This window comes from Rhinoderma darwinii, chromosome 2 (assembly GCF_050947455.1).
Source record: "Rhinoderma darwinii isolate aRhiDar2 chromosome 2, aRhiDar2.hap1, whole genome shotgun sequence".
In the NCBI taxonomy this organism is placed as follows: domain Eukaryota; kingdom Metazoa; phylum Chordata; class Amphibia; order Anura; family Rhinodermatidae; genus Rhinoderma; species Rhinoderma darwinii.
In genome coordinates, this window is record NC_134688.1 from 314,075,650 (window position 1) to 314,099,952 (window position 24,303).

At 43.4% G+C, this 24,303-nt stretch overlaps 1 protein-coding gene across 2 annotated transcripts in view; it reads left to right on the forward strand.

Annotated features, from left to right (window-relative positions):
* Positions 1-24,303, forward strand: part of SARS1 (seryl-tRNA synthetase 1) — a 193,354-nt gene that overhangs the window by 132,107 nt on the left and 36,944 nt on the right. For both annotated transcript variants that reach the window (XM_075853538.1, XM_075853537.1), the window contains 3 exons: positions 8,650-8,779; positions 8,861-9,018; positions 23,715-23,844. In XM_075853538.1, coding sequence (XP_075709653.1) covers positions 8,650-8,779; positions 8,861-9,018; positions 23,715-23,844 — 418 coding nt within the window. The remainder of the gene's footprint in view (positions 1-8,649; positions 8,780-8,860; positions 9,019-23,714; positions 23,845-24,303) is intronic.

A 24,303-nucleotide genomic window follows, 5' to 3' on the forward strand; every position in this document is an offset into this window, starting at 1 on the left:
TAAACATATACCAGGCTCACAAGGAACTCGTTTATCCAGTATTGAAGAGAGGAATTCTGTAACCTCTCTCCAGAAACTGGCAATTACCGGGCAGTGCCACATCATATGGTCAAAGTCAGCCCGATCATGCTGGCATCTTTTACAAGTCGCCGAGGAAACTCTGCCCATATGCAATAACCTGGTGGGAGTAATATAGCATCTATGAATGATATATAGTTGAGTCATTCTATTATTCGCCGCAGGCGATACCAAAAGGTGTGAAGACATTGCATCCAGCCAATCCCCTTCAGACAAAGCAGGGATCAGCCCCATCCATTTGAGTTCCACCGTACATTCAGCGCGGGCTAACCTCTGAGATAGAAGGAATGTATATACAACGGATATCAACCCCCGTGGGCCTTGTGTTCGGAGTATCCCTATAAGCGGCAAAGAAGATATTGGGGCCTGAGCGTGCCTAAATCGAGACCGTAGTACATGGTGTAGTTGTACACAACTAAATGTATCCCTCTCAGGTACCTGGAATGTGTCCTGTATCTCCCTGGCTGACAAAGTATGGCCATCATCATTAATCAAATGTTTCAGTTGTGTAACCCCCAAACCCTCCCAAAATGCCTGATCATGGAAACCCAGAAAGTGAGGCAAACCGTGGTTGGACCAGATAGGCGTTTCAGCAACAATATCGGTATGTTTTAACATTTTCTTTGCATGAGACCAAACCTGCTTCGCTAGTTTAATTAGTGGAAGAGAGTGTCTAGGGCTAAAATGGGCAACAAATTAGGGACTCTGAGAAAATGGGCCACATGATGCTCAGCATTTGATATAGGCTCATCTGATATCCATAGCCGAATATAACACAGCTGACCTGCCAAATAATAAAGAAACACATCCGGTAGGGCCGCTCCAGCCAACTGTTTAGGTCTCTGCAGAGTACCTAGCTTGAGTTTATGCCTACCCTTCCTTCAAATGAATGGAGAGAATAGAGAGTTAACCAAATTAAAGAACTTTTTAGGGACCAGTGTGTCTGCATTCTCCAATATATATTACATTTTAGGTAACACAATCATTTTAAGGAGGTTAATTCTACCTGCTACCGATAAGGGAAGCGCTTTCCAGACTGCAAATTTATCCTTTAAATAGGAGAGTAAGGGATATACATTTACATCATATGAATGTGAACTGTCACGAGAAATCCATATACCCAAATATTTAAAACTATGCACAACCTGTAAACCCTGAAAATGCGAATCCCACCCACAATTATTGGAATGAAGAGGCATGAGGTAGGATTTACTCCAGTTAATATGTAGGCCAGAAGAACTACTAAACATCTCCATCATCCTCATAGCTCTAGGTAGCGAGGCATTCTGGTTGGCCAAAAAAAGTAACATATCATCGGCATACATCCCTATGCGATTTTCTCGCGGCCCAATCTGAATACCCTGAAGGGCCGCATCACACCGGATGCGGATAGCCAAGGGTTCTATGGCCAGTGCAAATAGCAGAGGTGACAATGGGCACCCCTGCCTCGTGCCTCTATGGAGACAAAAGGAAGGGGACAAGATCCCATTGACCACCACAGAAGCCCGAGGATCTTTTATATATGACATTAATCCATTTAATAAAGGTGGTCCCAAACCCAAATCGCCTAAAAACCTCAAAAAGATATGTCCACTCAACGGAATCAAACACCTTGGCCGCATCTAAGGATGCCAATGCCCAATCCTGCTGCTCCCACCACCCGATCTGCGCGACCACTTGAGCTCTACATATACTATCCGAGGTAGATTTCCCGGGTATAAATCCGGATTGGTCCGAATATATGTATAACTTCTTTTATGACACGAGCCAATCTATTAGCCAGAAGTTTGGTCAGAATCTTATAGTCTATGTTAAGCAATGAAATCGGTCGATAAGATCCACATTCCTCTGGATTCTTTCCTGGTTTTAGAATAACTACAATAGTAGCATCTTTTATGGAGTCTTGCACGTCACCCACCGTAAAGCTCGCCTCAAACAAAGATAGGAGTTGAGTTGACAATATATCATAATATTGTATATAGACTTCCAACGGAATCCCATCAGGACCCGAGGCCTTACCCTTAGTCATATCCAAAATACATTCAGAAATCTCTTCCACTGTGAAGGGAGCCTCAAGCAGTGCACTTCCATCAGAAGACAATTGTGGAAACTGAATTCCATCCAAATAACCCTCCAAGTCTACCAAAGAGTGTCCAACCCTGGAAGTATATAAGTCCCTATAGAAACCCGCAAATTGTTCCATTATATCCTGATAGGTATTAATAAGATCATTTTGGGCATTACGAATATGCAAAACTGGTGGAGACATATTATTCTGTCTCACAACTTGAGCCAATAATTTGCTGGATTGGTTCCCCAATTCAAAAAAGGATTGGCCAGTAAAAAAAATCCTACGATCTGCCTTCTCCTGCAGTAGCAACAGATAATCCCTCCCCACCGAGAGCCAAGCATCCCTATTATGTGAAGAGGGGTCACCTACAAATGCGGCCTCCAAATCCCTACACCGAACTGCCAGATCCGTTTCCTTTTGAGCTGAGGAACGCTTCACATAAGATATCGATGATTTCAAACAACCTCTCAAATATGATTTCAATGTATCCCACAATAACAGACCATTCTGCTCCTGCCTATGTGCCTCTAGAAATACATCAAGCTGATCTGGGATCCTATCGTTAAGTTTGACTAATTGAAGCCAAAATGGGTGTATCTTAATAGCTCCCCTCAGACCCACATCAGGTTTCAGTAATTGAAGAAGTATCGGGCTATGCTCCGATATAGCCCTAGGGAGATATTTAACACAGAGTTGAAGAAAGAGGATGTGCCAAAAATATAATCTATATGAGACAGTGCATTAAACTGTGGTGTGTGACATGTAAACTCACGAATGCCCGGGTGACTCACTCTCCATAAATCTATCCACCCTATCTCATCCATAAGAGAGGCCAGCGGAGAGGTACCTGGCAGAACTCCAGCCTCCCCCCGCAGCATGAACCGATCTATAGACAAATCCATTGTAAGATTAAGATCTCCCAGAAGGATCACTCTGGCCTCTTGATAAGCAGAGATAAAAGACACGGCTTCCCCAATCAGCGCCAAAGAACCAGGCGGTGGGTTATATACACCCATTACAACCTAAGGAATGGAATTAATATTAGCGTGAACAAATACGTATCTTCCCTCATCATCAATTTTAGCATGCAGCACTTCCCACCTGAGAGTTCTTTGTACCAACAAGGACACCCCCGTAGAAGAAGACCTTGTAGAATGCCTGCCCCACTGAATCCAAGATTTACATAAAAAATGAACTGTGTCAGCTGTCAAATGCGTCTCCTGAAGACCTACTATATGTGGATTCAATTTCCTAGGCATAGAGAAAGTCATGTTACGTTTCCTAGGTGTCCCCATGCCCCTCACATTCCAGGACAAAAACTTAAGTGATGCCATACTGAGCAATCCCACTGCGCATTAATGTCAGCCCAACCAACCCACCCCACCTCCTCCCCCAAAGAAGGACATGCATCACATAGCCAAATCCCATTCTGAATCGTACTTTTCGCATGACAAGATCTAGTACAGAGATCAGAAACTTTAAACATATAGAAACATAGGAAGCCATCTGGAGCTCAACAGGAGCTTGTGACTTATATACCAAATAAGGAAGGGGGTAGTTTCCACCGTTAAGGAGTGTACACAGTGGACTCACAAAACAGCCTGCGTACTCCATTAGTTCCCCCCTATAATATGCATTACTGTGCCAAATCTTATAAGAGAAACATCCCCATAAACAGGATCCCCTCGATGGAGCAAGAGGAATATATAACTTCATATTAATGCACTTAATCTGACAGGATCTGTAAAAATAACTACAAAACAGTCTGATCATCAGTCAAGCAAGCAGAGGTATAAGATAGCACTTGTAAAGCGAGGCAATATGCATTAAACAGAGAGCCGTGCACTCCCCATGTGAAAAGGCCACAAGTATACAACAGCAAATGTCCGTTCAGGATACATAGTCACCATTTCTTCCTAGTCACCAAGTCCTCAAAATTCAGTGTCGAGGCGACCTCTTGTTTCTCAACAGCCACTCATCCACCTCCTCAGGATTGGTAAAGAAAACCGCTCTGTCTCCATCCACAACTCTCAGGCGAGCTGGATAGGCCAAAGAGTAGGGAGTCTGTCGGTCCCGCAGTCTCCTTTTAATCAGCGCAAATTCTGCTCGTTGGCGTTGTAGCTCCGGGAAGAAATCAGGAAAAATAGACACCGTGGCGTTATCCACTTTAATCGCCCCCTTACGCCTGGCAGCCTGCAGGACCAGATCCCGGTCCTTACAATTCAACAATCTCGCCAGGAATGGTCGAGGATTCGCTCCTGGAGGTGGCGGCCTAGCTGGAACCCTGTGTGCACGTTCCACCGCAAAAGCCTACAAAAACGAAGTGTCTGGAAACAAATCTTTCAGCCATTTCTCCGTAAATTCATCCGGACGAGAGCCTTCTACCCGTTCAGGGAGGCCTATGATTCGCAAATTATTTCTCCTCAGCCTGTTTTCCAAATCAGCCTTCTGGCGCCATAACTCCACCTTACCAGAAAGGTCACGGAGTGTTTGAGGTATAGTCGCAGTACGGTCCTCCAAATCAGAGATCCTGGTTTCAGTATGGGCTACCCGGTCTTTCAAATTGTGCAGACCCTGTCTCAGGAGACCAACATCCACCTTAACCTCTTCAATTTTAGTAGTGACCGAGGTCTTGGTCTCTAATATCGCCGCCAGCAGTGTCGCAGATACCTGCTGCAGAGTCAGTCCGGGCTGGGCTTTTGCCTCAGTAGGTAGAAGTGTAGCAGTCTGCATTCCAGGCATCCTCGCCGGCCCCTCCACCACATGCTGTGAAGGCTCACTGCGGGCGCCATCTTGGGACGAGCACCGGGCAAATTCTTTCAACTTTTCCACCGCCCCTGCCGCCTTAGAAGGTCCCATTTTGCTCCTCGTGTGTCTCTTACCCTTTCTCCTCAGCTGGTAAGGAATGGTGGCCACAGTAATTCCTCCGCAGGATAAGTAATAGGGATCGCTACTGTCGTGGAAATCCATCGCTCAAAATATATTAGACTGAAATTTATACGAGTCCCAACAGGCTCTCAAGGCCAGACTCCATTAGTCAGAATCCTAATTAGGATATTTCACCGATATATATCGAGAGACGAGAAGAAAACACACAGACACGCTGAAATGTTCAAAATTCTCATCTGAAGGATTTATTACCAAACTCAAACTGTTAAACTGAAATTCAGAAGGGGTGTAGGCTTGAGGTTAACCAATCAGACAATGTGACAATATTTGTTATTCAGTAAAAAGCATATCATAACGTACATCCCAGATACATCATTATAATTCTTCACACATTAGGCTTACAGGTTTCTTATCTCTCTTTTGGACAGAATGTCCTCGTGGAGATGGGGGAGACCTTCCCTCACGCATACTTGCCATCCCCCCATCTCACTCCCTGTCCATCTTCGCATGGGAACCAAGGTCAAAGATAAAACATACGAAATCAACATTACTTGTATTAAAGGAACAATGACTTTTCTATTCACTACAAAAGAACCAAGATGGGAACTCCAGACAAGACGCGGCTGCACGAAATGAAATCATTTAAACATTATCATCACTTTCACATAATACATATCTTAGTAATTCGGCCACCTGCTTGATAATTCACAATGTAATTTCATACAGAGAATATAAGCAAATAAATCGTCCTTCACACTACTCAGAGCCGAAGTGCCGTGCGACCGCTCACATCAGTGCCAGGCCACGCCCTCCAACTGGGCGTGTTTTTACTTTAGACCAAGTGGGCGTTGTACAGAGGAGTGTATGACGCTGACCAATCAGTGACCAATCAGTGTCATACACTCTCCATTCATTTACACAGCACATAGCGATATAGCTATGTGCAGCCACATAAACACACTATAACATTACTGCAGTGTCCTGACAATGAATATACATTACCTCCAGCCAGGATGTGATGTGTATTCAGAATCCTGACACTTCTGAATCTTTTCTGTGAGATTTCCAGCAAGGCAAACATAATCTCGCGAGATTACGCTGTATACTGTCATTGAAAAAGAGATTACGTTTGCCTTGCTTGAAATCTCACAGAAAAGATTCAGGATTCTGAATTCACATTACGTCCTGGCTGGAGGTAATGTATATTCATGGTCAGGACACTTCAGTAACGTTATGGTGTGTTTATGTGGCTGCACATAGCGATATACAGTGAAGGAAATAAGTATTTGATCACTTGCTGTTTTTGTAAGTTTGCCCACTGTGAAAGACATGTACAGTCTAGAATTTTTAGGCTAGGTTAATTTTACCCGTGAGAGATAGATTATATTTAAAAAAAAAACTGAAAATCACATAGTCAAAATTATATATATTTATTTGCATTGTGCACAGAGAAATAAGTATTTGATCCCTTTGGCAAACAAGACTTAATACTTGGTGGCAAAACCCTTGTTGGCAAGCACAGCAGTCAGATGTTTTTTGTAGTTGATGATGAGGTTTGCACACATGTTAGATGGAATTTTGGCCCACTCCTCTTTGCAGATCATCTGTAAATCATTAAGATTTCGAGGCTGTCGCTTGGCAACTCGGATCTTCAGCTCCCTCCATAAGTTTTCGATGGGATTAAGGTCTGGAGACTGGCTAGGCCACTCCATGACCTTAATGTGCTTCTCTTTGAGCCACTCCTTTGTTGCCTTGGCTGTATGTTTCGGGTCATTGTCGTGCTGGAAGACCCAGCCACGAGCCATTTTTAATGTCCTGGTGGAGGGAAGGAGGTTGTCACTCAGGATTTGACGGTACATGGCTCCATCCATTCTCCCATTGATGCGGTGAAGTAGTCCTGTGCCCTTAGCAGAGAAACACCCCCAAAACATAATTTTTCCACCTCCATGCTTGACAGTGGGGACGGTGTTCTTTGGGTCATAGGCAGCATTTCTCTTCCTCCAAACACGGCGAGTTGAGTTCATGCCAAAGAGCTCAATTTTAGTCTCATCTGACCACAGCACCTTCTCCCAATCACTCTCAGAATCATCCAGATGTTCATTTGCAAACTTCAGACGGGCCTGTACATGTGCCTTCTTGAGCAGGTGCGACCTTGCGGGCACTGCAGGATTTTAATCCATTACGGCGTAATGTGTTTCCAATGGTTTTCTTGGTGACTGTGGTCCCAGCTGCCTTGAGATCATTAACAAGTTCCCCCCATTCAGTATTCGGCTGAGCTCTCACCTTCCTCAGGATCAAGGATACCCCACGAGGTGAGATTTTGCATGGAGCCCCAGATCGATGTCGATTGACAGTCATTTTGTATGTCTTCCATTTTCTTACTATTGCACCAACAGTTGTCTCCTTCTCACCCAGGGTCTTACTTATGGTTTTGTAGCCCATTCCAGCCTTGTGCAGGTCTATGATCTTGTCCCTGACATCCTTAGAAAGCTCTTTGGTCTTGCCCATGTTGTAGAGGTTAGAGTCAGACTGATTAATTGAGTCTGTGGACAGGTGACCATTTAAGACAGCTGTCTTTAATGCAGGCACCAAGTTGATTTGGAGCGTGTAACTGGTCTGGAGGAGGCTTAACTCTTAATGGTTGGTAGGGGATCAAATACTTATTTCTCTGTGCACAATGCAAATAAATATATATAATTTTGACTATGTGATCTTCCGTTTTTTTTTTTTTTAATATATATATATAATCTATCTCTCACTGGTAAAATTAACCTAGCCTAAAAATTCTAGACTGTTCATGACTTTGACAGTAGGCAAACTTACAAAATCAGCAAGGGATCAAATACTTATTTCCTTCACTGTAGCTATAGCGCTATCTGCTGTGTAAATGAATGGAGAGAAGTGTATGACGCTGATTGGTCAGCGTCATACACTCCTCTGTACAACGCCCACTTGGTCTAAAGTAAAAACACGCCCACTTGGGCATTAAGAAACTAATTAGCATAAAGCTAAAAATCGCTCAAAGTTGTAAAAATAGATTGTTTTTCTAAATAAAAAAACACTGCTGTCGCCTACATCACAGCGCCCATCTCCTTATGTAGGAGATAGGGCACTTATAATGTGGTTACAGAGTCTCTCTAAGATTCTTTTCTGTATACAAAGCAGTTGTATCTTGCGCAGAGGGATGAATCAGTCAGTCCAGCAGGACTGACGTGGTCAGTGTCGGCGATCCACCTGTAATCGATCACCTCTAAGTTCTGAACCCAGATGTAATAGGGAACAGCTCGATCCTTCATGTTAGAGGCACGCAGGACCCGCTGTTACTGTACCTGTCAGGGCCGCTGACCTGATAGATACAGAATTCAGTGCTAGATACAGCTGCTTTGTATACAGCATACAAAACAGCTGTATCTTAAAAAGTAAAAATAATTTTTAATAGAATGTATTTACAAAGTTTATCAACACACACATTTTTATTTAAAGAAAAACAAACTTTCAAACCTTTACGTAGCCTTTAATCTTAGGCATTGTCATGTTATTAGGTAGTTTCATTCAGTTGTAATTTACTTTGCTTTTAATCTTTTTTTGGTTCTTTATCATATCTACCCTAGATTGAGCAGTTTGTTTATGCATCACCTCATGATAACAAATCATGGGTAATATTTGAAGAGATGATTCAGACTGCGGAAGAGTTTTACCAAGCATTGGGCATTCCATACCGTATTGTAAACATTGTATCAGGTATGCACACTGCTGTACATTGTAAAGACTTTTTTTCAGCACGTTGTCTATTTTATTTCATCAACTTTTTCATTTTTTTAGGTTCTTTAAATCATGCAGCAAGTAAGAAGCTGGATTTAGAAGCCTGGTTTCCAGGCTCTGGTGCCTTTAGAGAGTTAGTGTCCTGCTCCAATTGTACTGACTATCAAGCTCGAAGGTTACGTATTCGTTATGGACAGACCAAAAAGATGATGGATAAGGTAACCTGAAGAGAAAATAACAAATTTGGAATGCAATGATATTGTATAATTTTGTATAATATTATTTGTAGGAGAATTTGATTTCAAATGTTCAAATTCCAGAAAGTTAAAATAATCAAGACAAGATTAACCCGTTCCCGCCGCAGCCCTTTTTCAGATTTTCATTTTTGTTTTTTCCTCCCCACCTTCCAAAAGCCATAACGTCTTTATTTTTCCATCGATATAGTACTATGAGGGCTTTATTTTTGCGGGACGAGTTGTAGTTTTTCGTAGCACTATTTATTTTGCCATATAATGTACTAGGAAACGGGAAAATAATTATTTGTGGGGTAGAAAATGAAAAAAAACAGCGATTCCTCCATGTTTTTTTGCGCGCCGTTTTTACAGAATTCACTGTGCAATTAAAACAACATGTTAAATTTATTCTGTGGGTCAATACGACTACGGCGATACCAAATATATATCGTTTTTTCCAGTACATCCCTCATGACAGCACTACAGGAGGTTGCCCTATTGAGCTCTGTAGGGAAAGGAAGACAGAGAGGTTAAAAGGCCCCTCCCACCACCCCTTGCCAGTGTTCTTCCTGTCCCCACAGGGTCAGGAGCAGAGAGACGTCGCTCCTGTATTGTGCAGGAAAAGAAACTCGGGCAGGGGGCAAGATCGGGGGGTCCGTGCACTCCCCCTTCTCTTCCCCCTAAAGCCCAGGCTAACACCCCTCGAACGAGGGGTCCCTTAGCTCCCACCCTGAGACACCTACCGGAGGAATCCTAGGCAGGGTTCGGGTAGTGTGTGGGGGCTGGGGATTCCCAAGCAGGCTTCGGCCTGGCCGCGGACCAGGCGGGGGCCGGCAGCTCCATAGACGTGGACGCACCGGCAGGGATCCTCGCTGCGCCGCATAGCAAGCCTCAGTCGCCGGCTATGGCGGCTGCACTACAAGGAAAGACGAATAGCCGATCGGAAATGACGTCTGGCTACTTCCGGTCCGTGGCCATCTTGGAAGGCGGGAAATTCAAAACGACCGCATTTAAAGGGACACGCACAGGTATGTAGTTAGAGCTGATAACTCTAACTTGGATTATTTTCGTGGATTGCATATTGCATTGCCTGTTACCTGTCGCGGTATGGAACTTCCTCGTCCTGATGGAACTCCCAGATATGTCCCAGGGTCACGTGAGTCTCACCCTTGGGGTAAGGGTTATGACTCCTTATGTATGTACACCATACTTTACCTACCTTCTGTTTTCTCTAGGATAAAGATTCCACTTAGAGACAAACTGATAAAAAGAAGGTTAAAAAATGTGCGACTTGTGCAAAAAAATTGCCAGAATCACATAGGAAACAATTGTGTCAGGATTGTATTGCAAAAATACTAAAGGAGGAACAACCAACGTTCATGTCCGAACTTAGGGCTATGATTCGTGAAGAAGTGGGTCAGTCAGTAGCCTCCCTCGCCCCTCCTCAAGAAACTCCCTCCCACTCCCGGGCAAAAAGACCACGGATGGAAGTGAATCAAAAATATTGTCCCCCCAATCAGGGGTCTGACTCGGAGCAGGAGTGTTATTACCTAACAGAGGGCGAGTTAGAAGAAGGAGAGGAACTCTTGCCTTCAACTTCTTCCACTCAAGAGAAAAAAAAATTCTTCTCTTCCGAGATGTCTGATACCTTAGTTCAAGCAATACGGGAAACCATGGATATTCCCGAAGAAGACCAACCACATACCATCCAGGATGAGATGTTTGGAGGTCTAACGGAAAAGAAAACAAAGGTTTTTCCGGTAAAAGAAAACCTCAAAAGAATGGTGACAACTGAATGGGAAGATTCAGAAAAAAGGCTCTTCATTTCAAGAGATTTTAAAAACAGACTTCTCTTTGATCCAGAAGACACTAAACGTTGGGATGAGATCCCAAAAGTAGATGTCCCAGTAGCCAGGGTTGCTAAAAAAAACGCAATCCCATTTGAAGATTCCTCTCAGTTGAAGGACGCCATGGACCGAAAGGCAGACGGGCTACTGAAAAGAGCGTGGGAATCTTCCTCTGCTTTGATCTCGACTAATATCGCGGCCACATCAGTAGCAAGAGCAATGTTTATATGATTAAACCAGCTGGAGACCCATTTGATGATGAAGACATCACGACAAGATCTATTAGAATCTCTACCCTTACTAAAAATGGCAACCGGATTCTTGGTAGACGCTTCAGCGGAATCTATTAGATTTGCTGCCAGGAATGGGGCTCTCTCGAATGCTGCTAGAAGAGCATTATGGCTCTAAATGTGGTCAGGAGATACGAAGTCCAAGAACAAATTGTGTTCTATCCCGTTTACAGGGTCTCTGATGTTCGGTCCTCTCCTCGATAACATGCTGGAGAATGCAGCAGATAGGAAAAAGGGGTTTCCTGAAGAGAAACCAAAAACACCCCCTCAGATGGGGAGGTTTCGCCAACAGAGGGAACCTACCTTACAGAACTACAGCGGGAAAGGGAAGTCCGGTCGCTGGAGTTACCCCAGAGGAAAAAGGGGTAGAGGATATCTCCTTAACCCAAATAATTCATTCCAGCCCTCAAAGCAATGACGCCAAGAGCATAGGAGGAAGACTCCTACAATTTTATCCCAAATGGTCGAGAATAACCCAGAACCCCTGGGTTCTAAAGATCACAGAAGAAGGGTACAAAATAGAATTTTCCTCCATTCCTCCAGAGAAATTTCTAATAACCCAGTACCAAGCAAAAGACCTTCATCAGATCCTTATCCAGGACGTCCAGAAACTACTCAAATTGAGAGCCATTTCTCCAGTTCCCCACAACGAAATATGCAAAGGCCACTATTCTAAAATCTTCTTAGTCAAAAAACCAAACGGTTCCTACAGGACAATAATGAACTTGAAGGTCCTAAACAAATCGGTGATATATCGAAAATTCAAGATGGAGTCTATCAGATCGACTATTCCTCTAATAAGGGAAGAGGCATCAATGTGTACGATCGATTTAAAGGATGCGTATTATCACGTTCCTATCCACCCGCCGTACCAGAGATTCCTCAGATTCGCAATTCAGGACGGTCCTTCCATTCTCCACTTCCAGTTCGTCTGCCTCCCTTTCAGCATTTCCTCCGCCCCCAGAATTTTTACAAAAATTATGGCAGAGATCATGGCATTCGTAAGAAGTCAGGGTATAGTAATTATACCATATCTAGACGACTTTTTGTTGACGGCAGATACTCCGTCTATCTTAGACAGTTATCGGTCACAGGTTCTTTCCCTACTACAGGAATTGGGATGGATAATCAACTTTTAGAAGTAGAGTCTTCCTCCCCAAAAACAAAGGTCTTCTTAGGAGTACTGCTAGACTCCTCCCTTCAACATTCCTTCCTCCCAAGAGAGAAACAAATACTCCTACTGGCAGAAGTAAGGAAATTTTGGGGGAAAGACGCCTGTTCCATAAGGGAATGTATGCGGATGTTGGGAATGATGACGTCTTGCATCCAATCTATTCCATGGAGCCAATTTCACTCCAGACCCTTACAGAATCTGATCTTGTCCCAGTGGGATCGAAAACAGAACTCCCTGAATTCAAATTTCCGAGACTGTGAAATCATCCCTCCTGTGGTGGCTCTGCACAAACAACATAGACAAGGGAGTCCCCTGGAGAACTTCTCCTTTATGTAGTGATTACCACAGATGCCAGCAAACACGGCTGGGGGTCGGTAATCCAAGACCAGCACTTTCAGGGCACATGGCCTGTTCAAATGAAGATGATGTCCTCAAACTTCAGAGAACTAAAAGCCGTATGGGAGACACTTATAAGAGCTTCACCCATCATAAAAGGGAAGCATATAAGAATTTTATCGGACAACACGACAGCGGTGTCCTTTCTTCGCCATCAAGGGGGAACAAGACACACGCTTCTTCAGGCCCTCTCTACACAAATTTTCAGTTGGGCAGAAGAAAATGTCCTATCAGTCTCTGCAGTCCACCTAAAAGGCTCAGAGAACCTGTCGGCAGATTTCCTGAGTCGGGAAAAAATAGACCCTGGAGAATGGTCCCTAAACAGGGAAGTCTTTCTGTCCTTAACCCGAAGGTGGAGTTATCCACAAATAGACCTGTTTGCCACGAGGAAAATCTCCCAAGTAGAGACATTCTTCTCCCTAAATCTCAGAGACAACCCATTGGGAGTAGATGCATTGTCCCAACCCTGGGGCATGGATCTGGCCTATGCCTTTCCTCCGTTTCCTCTAATACCAATGGTATTAAGAAAAATCCAGGAAGATTTGATAAAGCTCATCATTATTCTTCCCTATTGGCCAAAAAGAAGTTGGTTTCCAATCGTAAAATACCTAGCGTTGGAAGACCCTATCATGCTCCCAGTACGAAAGAATCTTCTCTCCCAGGGTCCCTTATTCTTTCAGTGAATAGAAACTCTGAAATTATCAGCCTGGATCCTGAAAGGCAGATCTTGAGGAACCACGGTCTGTCAGATGAGGTAATTTCAACTATCTTATCAAGTCATAAAGAAGTTACCTCAAAAATCTATCAAAAAATTTGGAAGAAATTCTGTTCCTGGTATGGAGACCCAGGACCAGACCCCTTTTCTCCCAACATTGCGAAAATCCTAGATTTTTTACAATCTGGATTCAAAAAAGGGCTTAGTCCTAGTACCTTAAAAGTACAGATTTCAGCCTTAGGAAAAATTTTTAATACTCCCCTGGCTGAACATCGGTGGATCAGAGATTCACTCAAGCGGTCTCTAAACTGAAACCTTCCCTAAAGAAATCCGTTCCTACCTGGGATTTGAATGTGGTGTTAACGACTCTTTGTGAGCCCCCCTTTGAGCCGCTCGACACAATTAGTATGCACTTTTTAACTCTAAAAGCTGCTTTCTTAGTCGCTATTACTTCAGCAAGAAGGATTGGAGAAATCCAATCTCTGTCAGTCATAGAACCGTACCTAAAAGTACAAGAGGATAAGATCATCCTAAAGCTGGATCCCTCCTTTATTCCAAAGGTATCTACTGCTTTCCATAGAGAACAAGAAATAATTCTACCTTCCTTTTATCCAGATCCAAAAAACCAACAAGAAGAAAAATTCCATTGCCTGGATGTCAGGCGAACAATTCTTCAGTATCTGGATAGAACCTCCTCCTGGAGACAAGATAAAAATCTATTTGTCCTGTTTGGGGGAAAGAATAGAGGAAAGAAAACCTCAAAAGGCTCCCTAGCGAGATGGGTAAAAACCACCATACAAGAAGCCTACAAGTCCCAAGGACTATGTGCCCCACAAGGCATCAGAGCCCATTCAACGAGGGCAGTTTCGGCATCCTGGGCAGAAAGAAGAGAAGCCTCTATGGACCAAATCTGCAGAGCTGCCACTTGGTCAAACCATCATACGTTTTGCAAACATTATAGGCTCGATGTTCTGTCCGATACGGATTTAAGTTTTGGACGGAAAGTCCTTCAATCCATAGTCCCGCCCTGAGCATTATAATCTGGTATTTCTCCTGTAGTGCTGTCATGAGGGATGTACTGGAAAATAGCAATTAGACCTACCAGTAATTGTATTTCCAGGAATCCATCATGACAGCACTCTTACATTCCCTCCCTTATTGAATTCTGATTTGTGCAATTAACATGTCAGTTATTATCCCTAGAAATAAAATAGGGTTGCATCCATCCTGGTGTAGTAATTGAAAAACACTGGCAAGGGGTGGTGGGAGGGGCCTTTTAACCTCTCTGTCTTCCTGTCCCTACAGAGGTCAATAGGGCAACCTCCTGTAGTGCTGTCATGATGGATTCCTGGAAATACAATTACCGGTAGGTCTAATTGCTATTTTCTATATTTTACTACTTTTACAGGTAAAAATCTAAGTGTAAAAAAGAAAATTTATTTTGTGTCGCGAAATTCAGAGAGCCACAACTTTTTTATTTTTCCATCGATTAAGTGGTGTGAGGGCTTATTTTTTGCGGGATAAGCTGTAGTTTACCATTTTGGTGTAAATGCGACGGTTTGATCACTTTTTATTTCATTTTCTGTGAGAGATTAGGTGACCAAAAAATAGATTCTGGCGTTTCCAATTTTTTTTTTTACGGCGTTCACCGTGCGGGTTAAATAATGATATATTTTAATAGTTGAGACTTTTACGGACGCTGCGATACCAATTATGTTTATTTATGTTTTTACTATGCTCTAGGGGGAAAATGGGAAAAGGGGGGTTTTTTGAACTTTTAATATTTTTTTTTTGTTTTTATTATTAAATGAAAGTACTTCTAAGAAACTTTCAAATTCACTTTCATTAAAAAAAAAAAGTTAACTTTTTTAATATACAGCTTCTATGTATCTAAGGGTATGTGCACACACACTAATTACGTCCGTAATTGACGGACGTATTTCGGCCGCAAGTACCGGACCGAACTCAGTGCAGGGAGCCGGGCTCCTAGCATCATAGTTATGTACGATGCTAGGAGTCCCTTCCTCTCTGCAGGACAACTGTCCTGTACTGTAATCATGTTTTCAGTGCGGGACAGTAGTTCCACGGAGAGGCAGGGACTCCTAGCATCGTACATAACTATGATGCTAGGAGCCCGGCTCCCTGCACGGAGTTCGGTCCGGGACTTCCGGCCGAAATACGTCCGTCCATTACGGATGTTTATGTGGTCGTGTGAACCCAGCCTTATATACATAGATGTAGTATCATTCATAACTTAGATGTGGTCACGCAGGACCTGCTGTCAGCCGAGCAGTCCGTTCAGCTGTACCGACTAAATCAGCTTAGAGAGAACGATACGACTTATATGTATACAGGATACAGAGAAGCTTTTTTTCAATTTTCAGCAAGAAGATGAGACATAGGTTTGACATAGTCTCCCAGTGTCCCCTCCTTGGCGGACGCCAGGTGTTATATTGCAAATGCGCTATTGCCAAACCTGCCTATGAAGACAAGGGGGACAAGAGTGTCAGCCTAATGATTACTTCTCCCACCAGTGTCCCTTTAATAATGGATGTGACATTTAGGGGGTGCTCCTGCTGGTTGTTCATCTGAGAGATGTAGGAAAGCGATGATAGGATGGCGAGTTTTACCACCCTCCGGGCTACTGCTTGTATGTAGTTTAGATCTCGCACCAACGTGCTTCCTTAACTATGCTTTCATGGGTACTCACAACCCCCAGTCAACCCACACGTGACGTCAAGCGGATATTAACGGCGCTCCGCAGGCGAGGCCTATGTGTCCTCTCTGTCCTCCATTTGGACAGATGCTGTTGGAGGCACAGGACATCCTGACCAGTACTGCTGCATCTTTGCCTCAAGAGGGACATCAAACACTCTGCATTTGGCCTATTTCTACCTCCTCTACAGGTGCCCTAGTCTCTCTCACTGAGAGAACTCCCTGTAGGAGTGTGTTCTTATCCTAGCAGAGCTAGGTTAAGGCAGCCATTACTCCCTAAAAAGGAGTATCTGTTGCTGTGCAGTCTTAAGTGGTTCTATTGGTTTCTTCACTCTCACTAGTACAGTGTGTGGTTTAGTAACCCTCTCTACTGCCTGTCTGACCCCAAGGGAGAGCCCTCACGTTAGACAACCGTTGCAATTTATTATGCATCGTCCAAGTGCGATTCTAAATTTCCCTGTGGTCAGTCTACTTCCTTATGTTAGGCATGCCGGCTTTCTGGCCAAACGCCTGCGGCTACTGCAACCTGCTACCCCCAGTATTGCTTACCCTTGGTTTGGTGGGTCTGAATCTGGAATGGGCTCATTCCCTTTTCCGAACGCTTGATAACCTAGCAAATATCAATCACCCTCCCCTGGACTCCTGTTCGTCCTCACTTGGACTCTACATCCATGTCATCCTCTAGTGGCAGACCCCTGCTCGCCTGCTTTTACTTTCAATGTCATCTCCTGTCTAACTTTCCCCACAGGATCTATGTAGGAGGTGCTTCCGCTTTGTTGGAGGGTGATTTATCGGATTCTGACTCAGATTCACTTGGCAAGGGTTCTACCACTTTCCCCACTTCGGTGGAGGTACTTATTAGAGCGGTCTGTGACACCTTACAGTTACAGGTCACTAATTCTGCGCCTTCAACTGACTCTATTTCTTTTCCTCCGCCTCCATGTTCCCAAGCGGTCTTTCCAGTACATTCTGAACTTGAAGGTATTGTCTTTAAGGAATGAAAACACCCAGACAAGAAGTTTTCTTACTCTATATGGTCTTCTATATTTTTCAGGAATGGAATTCTTCCAAATGGGTTAGGTCTCTGCTGGTGGATTCTCCTGTTTCTCGATTAGCCAAACTACCACTTTGCCTATTGTCGGAGGCCATTTGCTTCAAAGATCCTCTGGATTGCCATGTGCACTCCTTTGCAATAAACACTTTTGAGACCTCTGGCGGCTATGCCTTTTGCCTTTCTCTTGGTTAGCAGAGCTATCAGTGAATAGGCATGTAAACTCCATCTTGACCGGTTGTCAGCTTCTCTATTGTTTGACATACCTCTCTTCCCTTGTATCTGCTTCTCTTGCTGCATGCAGCCAGACTGAATACCTCCGTGTCTGTAAGAAGAGTATATCCTGTAGGAGCGGCCACTTTTTAAATTTTAATGTATCACGCCTCCCTGTTACAACAGCCTATACCTACGGTCTTTCTTTCATCTGGGCTCCTTGGCACTTTTTGGCGAGCAGCATTATTTTATTTATTTTTTTCCAATATGGACGGCGCCGTTCTGCGATTCACTGCACAGGCGGGGGCGGTCTCTTCACTCTATCCTCCAATAGCACTTCAGCGTGGTTTTTTCCTATCCCCTTACTGGAAATCAATCCTCTCTCCTGATTGGCCAGTCTCCTCACATGGCCACCAGTGACCAATCGCTGTGCTCCATGGGCGCAGGGCTTTAGCATCCCTTCTGCTGTGACTCCATTTGGACGGACGCTGCTGAGGATACAGGACCTCCTGAACAGAGGTGCTGCATTCTTGCCTCAGGAGGGACATCCGACACTTTGGAATCGTGTAGAATCAGCCCTTGGCTTCCTTCTACTTCCCTTACAGGTGCCGTAGCGTTGAGTAACAAGGGGGAGCCCTCACCCCTGGTATGATGGGTGTTGATCCGGAATGGGCCAATTATTTTTTCCGGACGGTTGATAACACAGTGAACATCACTCAGTCCATCCTCTTCGGCATATCTTCCTGCCCACATCTGGACTCTTGTTCTAACCGTCCTCATGTGAGCCGTCCATATTTTCCTCTTGTGGTAGACCCCTGTAAGCGAACTAAGTCTTCTCGTCTGCCTTAGTTTTCACCGTCCTTTTCCGTTTTACCGCCTCCACCTGAAGTCATGTCTGGTGCTTCCTCTCCCCTAGAGAGGTTTTGTCCGAGGGCAAGTTATCTGAGTCCGACTTGTATTCAATTGGTAAGGGTTCTACCCACCTCCCTACCTCGGTGGTGCTACTTATTAGGCTGTCTGTGACACTCTTCAGGTTACTGATTCTGCACCTGCCACTGACTTAATTTATTTTCTTAAACCTCAACGTTTTCAGCCCACTCGGAACTTGATTGTATTGTACTTAAGGAACGGAAGCCCACGGAAAATAAGTTTTCTCACTCTAGCCGTCTGGATGTTTTCTACCGCTTTGAGGAAGGGAACTCTTCCACATGGGTTAGGTCTCCGGTGGTGGATCCTCCGGTTTCTCATGTGGTCCAAGGCCACTACTTTACCTTCCTTCAAAGTTCCTCTGGATCACCATGTGGACTCTTTTTTTGCAAAAAACGCTTTTGTCCTTCGCCCATATTTCGCATCTGTCTGGGTTACCAGAACTATCATTGAATGGGCAGACAAACTCAGTCGTGGCCTGCTCTTGGGTCCTCGGGAGGAGGAATTGGTTGATCCGTCTCATCTTATCCAGTGCGTCCAAGTATATCTGTGAGGCTGCTCTTTATGCTGCCATCTGGTGGTGCGGGCTTCTGCTTCTTCCGTTGCTATTCGCAGGATTACCTTGATTAAGAGAAATGCAAAAAAGGGTACTTAGTACTTACACAATCTCATATGTGAAAAACATTTGTCTGGTACTCCTGGACCTCGCTGGTTCACCTTGTCCTCTGGGTGTGGGGGTGATTACCAGAAAGAAATCCCAAGTTTCTCTATAGTAAATGAAAAAATTTTTGTTTGTAATTTTTTTTAGAGGTATTTAAAAGAGAACCAGATATAAAGGAGAACCAGGCAGGCTGTTTTTTTTTCTTCCATATGTGAGAAACTTGGGACTTCCTTCTATCTCCACCACACCCAGAAGAGAAGGTGAACCAGCAAGGTCCAGGATAACCAGACTGTTTTTTCCATATGGGATTGTGTAAGTACTGACTTTTTATCTGGCTAATTGCATAGACTACTACGCTATCAGGCGCGGGTCTTTCCCTCTATTTTTATTTCTCTATATACCAAGACCATTTTCGACCCAGAAATTGTATTTCTGCAAATTAAATCAACACTTCCAACTCGGGTTACTTTATTTATCTACGACCTTGCTTGAAGGGTTTGTCCACGCATGGACAGCTGATGACCTATAGGAGCATAGCTGCATCTAGGCTGCTATTCTGTGAACGGAGCCATCTGCTTCCGGCATGGACATCCGGTGCCTAGAGACAGCTGGAGCAGCTGATCGGTGCGGGGTTCAAGTGTCGGACCCCCACCGATCATATAGTGATGACCTGCCCCTTTTAAGGCTTGGTTTGTTAATTCGTCTTCCAAGTGTTCCCTGACTGCTCTCCTTTTTTGCAGGTTCCCGTCTCTTTGGACATAGATGGGATGAGATAATCTTTGAAGCCACAGGAGGCAACAGCACCCATCTTCCTCAAAATAGGCCTAAGCGCACTACTTGACAAAAAGGCAGGTTCGTGTTCCCGCTCCGTTTGTGGGTTCTTCAACACCGTCTCTTCCAGGCCATAGCCTCTCCAGAATCAGAAGGCCACACCTTCTTTCAAGGCATGCCCCTCCTGGCATCCTCGTCCTCCGCCTGCAAAGACCGGAGCCGCCAATGCCACCTCTACCTGAAGGTCCACCCCCACTCTATTTATCTTGGGTGGTGGGCAGACTTCTGCGCTTCAAGGATGTCTGGCTCTGTCACATTTTGGACTCCTGGTTTCAGGAAGTTGTATCCTCGGGATACAAAACCTAATTTGCCAGGATCCCTCCAGAGCGTGTCTTTCAGTCTGCTGTTCCGCAGTCTCCCGCCAGGGGGACTGCCTTTTTTGGGTTAATCTACTCTCCACTTTTTAAAGGAGTCATCATTCCGATGCCACTGGGCCAAAGGTTCCGGGGTTTCAATTCCAACTCCTTTTATCAATAGGGGTTGGACAGCAGATTTACTGGAAGGAAGACACCTAGTAGCTTTGCACAGAATTTGCATGGATAAAGCAATTAAACTTTAACAGTAACTAAATTACAAATTTGATCTATATCAGGTATACGATTTTAGGTTAACATACGTTATTTGAAATGTTAGTGTCCATTTAATGTACTGAAACCCTGGAAAAAATAATAAAAACAGCAAATCCTCCATTGTTTTTTCGGTTTTGTTTTTACCGCGTTCACCTCACATTAAAAACATCACTTTATCCTGCGTGTCGAAACAAATACGGCAATACCAAATTTATATAGTTTTTTTGATGATGTACTATTTTTATGAAGAACCTAAACTAAAAACTCAATTTGTTTTGTCACCATATTCTGAGAGCCATAAGTTTTTTATATTTTTCCATTGGTGGCGCAGCGTGAGGGTTGCTTTTTGCGGGACGAGCTGTGGTTTTTATTGGTATAATTTTGGGATACATATGACTTTTTGATCAGTTTTTCTATTCCATTTTTTTGGGACATAAGTTGATCAAAAAACAAATTTGTGTTTTGCTTTGTATGTTTTTTTACGGCGTTTACCATTTCACTATAAATAATGTTGTATTTTAATAGTTCAGACTTTTACGGATGCAGCGATACCTATTATGATTCTTTTTGACATTACTTTAGAGGAAAAAATGGGGACGGGCTCGGTTGGGGGGTGTAGTGTCAGTTCACACGTTGCGTGGATACTGTGGATTTTCCACAACGGAATTAATTGCGGAAAAATTTGCAGCATAATACAGTAGCAGCAGAGTGGATTAGATAGAACAAATCTCATCCACATGCTGCGTAAATAGTAAGCGGAAGAACCACTCAGAAATTGACATGCGGTGCAGTGTTTTATTTCGCAGCATGTCAAATGTATTTGCGTAAACGCTGCTTATTCGTTGTGGGTTTTCCCCATTAAATTCAATGGGAAGGTAAAACCCACAACAAATAGCGGTTGTTGTGTTCATTTTGGCGGAATCGCAGCGATTCTGCTGCAAAAACGCAACTCAAAAAACTTACCTAGAAGTCTGTGTTCTTCCTCCAGGCCTGGGATGACACTTCATACGATGTGAGCGCCGATGAAGCCAATCACAGGCTGCAGTGATCTCCTGGGATGAAACGTCAACAGATTTCTGCAACGGACATTCTTGGCGAAAAAGTGCACCACAGTTTGGTGCGGTTTTTCGTCCGAAATTTCCTGTGTCCACAGGGGTGGATACTAGATACTGCGGCCCTGTACCAAATTATCCGTGGCCCGATGGTTGAGGATCACTGCCATAGGGGACTAATCAAAACAAAAAAACTTAAATTTAGTGAAATAAATGTTTAGCATTCGTTAAAAGAAATTTTTTGCTTGTAAAAGTAGTAAAACAAAAAAATATATATATATATAAATTTGGTATCGCAGTAATTGTATTATCCGCAGAATAAAGTTAACAACATGTCGTTTTTACCGCACGGTGAACGCTGTAATAATTCAAAAGATTCACGGTTTTGTTTTTTGTTTTTCCATTCCACCCCAGAAATATTCTTTTTTACAGTTTCCCAGTACATTATTTGGTACAATAAATGGTGCCGTGAAAAACTACAACTCCTCCTGCAAAAAAAACAAGCACTCAAATATAAGCTATATCAATAGAAAATAAGTTATGGCTTTTGGAATGTAGGGAGGAAAGCGAAAATGAAATCAACCAATGAGCCCACTCCATACTCTTCCCTTCCTGCCATGACGTACAGTTACATCATAGATTGTTAAGGGGTTAAAGGGGTTTTTCCACCAAATACCTTTATTACCTATCAACAGCGCTAGACTGTTTTTGTCAGTCCTATAGAGTAGAGTTTAAATGGAGCAGCAGTGTGCATTCTTGATTGCCGCTAAATGCAAACTCCATTTGGGTGAGGACGAATGGGACTTGGGTCTCTCGTTCTAGTGATTGGTGGGGGTCCTAGTGATGGGGCCCCCAGCAATCATACATTTATCACCAAGTACAGTAGCTCTTTTGTGGGGATCGGACGAGATGGTCTAGCCTTTTCTTTCCACACGCATCAATGAACCTTTTTCACAATATAATTGATATAGAGCAAGAGATCTCTGCTAAATGAGTCCTACAGCCTTTTCTGCTATTGGAGTGGCAGTCAGTTTTAATAGTCAAATATACAGTAGTATTGGACTATGAATTCCCTATGTATTGGACTCGGAGCTCCCTTTGCATTAAAATTAGTAGAAATACACCACTCCATGTGGTTTCCAGTCTGTGTAGTCTTCCTGTTTTTGCCTCTCACTACCTCCGTTGCTGCGAATACGGGCCTCCACCAGGTTCAAACTTCCAAAGTCCTTCGCTGTCCTTAACTGGTGTGCAGATGGTGTAATGCTCGTACGGATCCCTTTTCTTACATGGTACCTCTGCCAGCTCTATATGGGGGATATTAGGACAAAAACACATAAGATTACGTGGGACCGGATTTAAAAGTATTTCCATTTTGTACTTGTATCCAACATATAAAATCATTATGTGAAATCCCAACGCCACCCTTCCGGTTTCGCCTTGTTGGCTGACCCTCTAGGAATAGGATCATTTACTTAAAGTGCCAGTGGTTTTAATGTTAAAGCTGAACTGTGGGTGGAAAAACCCTTTTAAAGCTGTGTTCACTCGTTGCAGTAAGAAAATGCAAATTGATTGCATCATGTGAACCAAGGGTGCTTTAGCAGGTGCCATTTTGATGCAGCTTTTTACACAATCCTTGGTATTCTACTTCCTCTCACTTTACGAGCAGCACCTTTTACATTGGCTTCAACAACTGAATCAAAACACTACATCTGAAAGCACACTAGCATGCATATTCGATGTCCTAATAGAGTAAATGCAATTTGTGGAAGAATAGAGCATGTTGCAGATTGCATGTTGATCAACTTAGATGTGTGATCGATATTAGGTGGATCCTGTGTCGGACACACAGGACCTGCTCTCAGCCGAGCCGTCAGTTCAGCTGAACTAACTGAATCAGCTAATGAACTATAAAGTAAAAAAAAAATATATTTTTCTAAAAGTAATTTAAAAAGTGCTTAAAATCACAAAACACTTTGAATTAAAAAAACAAAACACTATTCAAAGCTGTACATAGCCTTAACCATCCTGCTCTAACGTAAACAGTGGGCTGGCTTCCTATGTATAGTGAATGTTCAATTTGCTAAAAAAAAAATAATTAGATTTTGTCTGGAGTTGCCTTTTAACAAACCGAATGTATACATATTAGAAGTTTTTCTAATGTCTGTTTTGTAGTGGAAGTAATTTTCAAAATTGAATTCAAAATGTTGTAATCTTTGCAAAATATTTGATTTTTGTTACAGGTTGAGTATGTGCACATGTTGAATGCTACAATGTGTGCGACAACACGGGCCATCTGTGCAATTTTAGAGAATTATCAAACTAACGAAGGAATTATTGTACCCGAAAAACTAAGGAATTTCATGCCTCCTGGTCAGTATGAGAAAGATTGTTATCCTTGTTCCTTGTTGAATAAGTGTGCTTTTAAGTCTTTTTTAATTTTATTTTTATCTATTAATTTTCCCACTTCACTGAGATCTGCTACATGACATTTAAATTCCTAACCATTGCAGCTCAGAATCGGATTATAAACTGTCCCTTTTAATCAGTTGTTGTCAGTGGCAGTTTGTAGTCCGATTCTGAGCTCCAACTTTCAAAAATTGGAATGTCCTGTATAAAATGCTTTCAAAGAAAAGTTCTTTAACCCCTTCGCGCTCAGCGACGTACTATTCCGTCGCGCTAACCAATACGTTCGCGCTCAGCGACGGAATAGTACGTCGCGGGAGTAACGGCCATTTCGCCCGTCCTCCCGACACATACAGGAGCTGTGACAGCTGCTGTCTCGTACAGCAGCTGCCGCAGCTCCTACAGCGGGAACCGATCGCTGTGTCC